The sequence below is a fragment of the Drosophila hydei genome, unplaced genomic scaffold (genome assembly GCF_003285905.1).
Source record: "Drosophila hydei strain 15085-1641.00,03,60 unplaced genomic scaffold, DhydRS2 tig00000001-arrow-pilon, whole genome shotgun sequence".
Lineage (NCBI taxonomy): Eukaryota > Metazoa > Arthropoda > Insecta > Diptera > Drosophilidae > Drosophila > Drosophila hydei.
In genome coordinates, this window is record NW_022045643.1 from 10,708,637 (window position 1) to 10,711,811 (window position 3,175).

The 3,175-nt window shown below is 39.7% G+C and overlaps 1 protein-coding gene across 1 annotated transcript; it reads right to left on the reverse strand.

The window, feature by feature from the left end:
- Positions 1–458: 458 nt before the first annotated feature.
- On the reverse strand, positions 459–1,473 carry LOC111592785. The gene is made up of 2 exons (XM_023305188.2): positions 1,334–1,473; positions 459–1,234 (listed from the first exon to the last, which is right to left on the reverse strand). The coding sequence occupies exons 1-2, from the start codon at positions 1,338–1,340 to the stop codon at positions 588–590; spliced, it is 654 nt and encodes a 217-aa protein (XP_023160956.2). The 5' UTR covers positions 1,341–1,473; the 3' UTR covers positions 459–587.
- Between the last annotated feature and the right edge of the window lie 1,702 nt (positions 1,474–3,175).

The window sequence follows — 3,175 nt, forward strand, 5'->3', positions numbered from 1 at the left end:
TGACGATGCATATTAATTTTTTTTATTACTGAAATTTTAGATACTCTGAGTATCAGATCAATGGCAAATCACTCCAGATGAATCAGTTTCAACTGCCGTTGATGAAAACGAAAAAAAATGTATACATGAAGAACTGATCTACTCAGGATCTTTAAAGTTTTTTAAACTGATTTCTATTTGGTTAAAGTAATATAAATCTTAGATATTAGTTTTGTATCGATAGTCTGAACAGCTTTAAAAATATAGAAAAAATATTAAAAATTTTCTTACGATTAATATTATTTATATTTAATATATTATTATTAAAATATATTTTAGATTCGTCAATAATTTTTCAGTCTACTCTCGCATATGACAGCGTTTCGACAAGATAACATTAAAAAAAACTTAAACCTAAGACCATCTATAAAAATATACGGGCTGACTTATAATAAGATATTTAGATATTTAGCAAAATATGAATATATTTTGAAACAAAGTTCAGATCATTCCCATATTAACCATATAAAACGGCCTTTGTACTTTCGACCCAGATACAAAACGGCGAGATTCCATCCTTAATACTTAGAAACAAGCTGTAATGCTGACTAGTTGACTAAATTGTATAGATGCGGATTGAATTTGAGATTACTGCCAAGATAGCGTCTCATCAGTTCGTTTCGCTCTTGCAGTAGGGCGTTCCGTTGTCGCTGTATTTCATTGGCCTCCTCCAAAGTTATTCGTATGGCGCGCAGCTCGTCCACCCGCTCGGTCTGGAGACACCTCACTAATGTTGAGTTTTCGATATCGATCTCTTGCTGCTCCTCTTTAATTCGACTCGAGACTAACTCCTCAAAGTTAGACTCGTCCATTAGTACATCGGTCTGGATGACATCGGGCTGCTCTGTTTTGATCTCAATCTGCTGCTGACTCTCTTCCTCAGGCGCCGCTTCGAAGTTCACAGTTAGGGCACTTGGTTCGGGCAACGTGCCCGCATAGATCTCATCCATGGCGCTAAAGTATTCCCAGTTTGGATCGCCGTCTTTCTTCTGACGCTTGATATTGAAGTAGGTGCGGCTCATGTTGCGAAACTTGCGATCCAGCTTTATGTAGCTGGCCTTAAAGCCATGCTGCTCAAATTCTCTCACAACATGTTGCCAGATCTCAGTTCGTTTTTTGTGTCGTTCGCGGAAGTCTCGCTTGTACTTCAGATAGAGGCGCAGCAACAATAGCGTCTCCTTGTTCGACCATTTGCCTGCAGAGAGAGAAAGATTGAGAGAGTGGGAGAACGCAAAGTATAGTAACCAAAAACAAAGACATATGTATGTATGCATATTTGTTTATTAATACTCACGCGTCATACTAATGAACCAAAATATATACAGAGAATCACACAAAAGCAACTTGAAGTGCTGCAAAATGTTGATCAACTAACAGCTGACATCTGGCGTTCATGAATGATAAATATCGATGCAATACTCAGACTGAAACAGTCTATCGATACTTGCTATATCGATATATAGTCGCATTAAATTAGGGATGATTTCTTCTATATATGCATGTATGTATATATATGTATATAAATATATATACATATAAGTATTCTTTTATTTGCCATATAGTATTGAGATACATATGAACACCCGTACACAAATGTACACCAATTGCTTTTTGTTTACTCTCTTATACTTTACAGCTTTCGTCGGCTCCTATTGCTTTTATTCGTTTATTCGCTTAGTTTTGCAGTGTGTGAGTGACATTGAGTGTGTTGCTTTTGCTTTGCTTATAAACTATTAATAACTATTTATGTATACATACGTTCATATGCGCACATGTATGTATATGTATTATGTAAATATGCACACACACGCACACAAGTATAAACAGTTAATTTTTTGTAGCTTTTGTTTTGCTCTTCTATTGCTCGCAGTTCGAAGAGGTCGGCTTATTTTGCATATCCCTTGTAAACTCAGGCAAGGTTTGAGGTGTCTTTATGCGCTGCTCTTCATCGGCGTTTGCCATCTGGTTCTGCTTATTCTCAAATTCGGCTAGCTTTTGCAGACGCCTGTTCATACGCTCTTCCAGTTCCACGATACTCAATGTTGTGCTGCGACTCGAATTGCTCTCCAAGCAAGGATTTTCGTCGCTTTCAGATGTGACGCTAGCGAATTTTCCTGATATGCCGTCGCTCGTCTGGGGACTGTTGATCTTTGCGTCTGCGCCAGACATGTCCTGTAAAGTATTGATCATTGCTTCGCCAGGCAAATCATTGCTTGACTGTAGATCGTTTGCCATTGTCTCGCCTCCATCCAGATATTTACGAAATTCTTCCGAAAAATCTTTACCTGCCTGTTCATTCTTTACATCGTCTTCACCCAGCTTCAGCTTCTTTTGCGAAGGCACATCTTCGCCTGGCTTATCAGTCAGAAAATCGCCTCCGCCCATCTGCTGCTCATGTGACTTGGGCAAACTTGCGCTTGGTTGTGCTTTAATCAGAAAATCGCCTCCACCCATCGCTTGCTCAGCTAAATCTTTGCCTGGCTGCTCAATCAGAATATCATCGCCGCCGGTCGCGGCCGTCTTCAGCAAGGAGTCAATCACATTTACCGCTACCATCTGCGTTACAATCTCCACCTTGCGCTGCTCCTTCTCCTTCTGCAGCACCATGTTGACCACGTGCGACGCCGTCTTATACTGTATCAGATTTGCCATACGGTCGACCATATTGTTCACTATAAATTCAATGTCTTCACTGGATGGAAAATCAATATCGAGCATGCTTCTGTAGTTATATTTGTATATAGTATGTTTTCTTTATATAGGACAGCCTCTCATGCAGTCTATGCTTCGTTTGACTAGATTTTGCCTAATGCTTGTCAACTCGGCCGACGCTTGCTTAGATCAACTTTTTGAAGCAACTTGAATAATTCAGCAAAAGGAGACGTGGCACACTATTCAGATATCCTTGATATATACTATCGATAATTAATCGATTTTACGCACTTAAACCTTAGTTCAATCAGTCTTTACTCGCTCTCGTCTATGTGCATTCGTATCCAAGCACAGCAACAGCTGCCGCAAGGGTTGGGGTATCTGCTAGCTGGGCACTCCCTTATAGAGCACTCTTCTCTACATGCACTAAAACCGCTAGATATATTATAAACTCAATTCAGACTGTATGCCACTCCACAGCTAA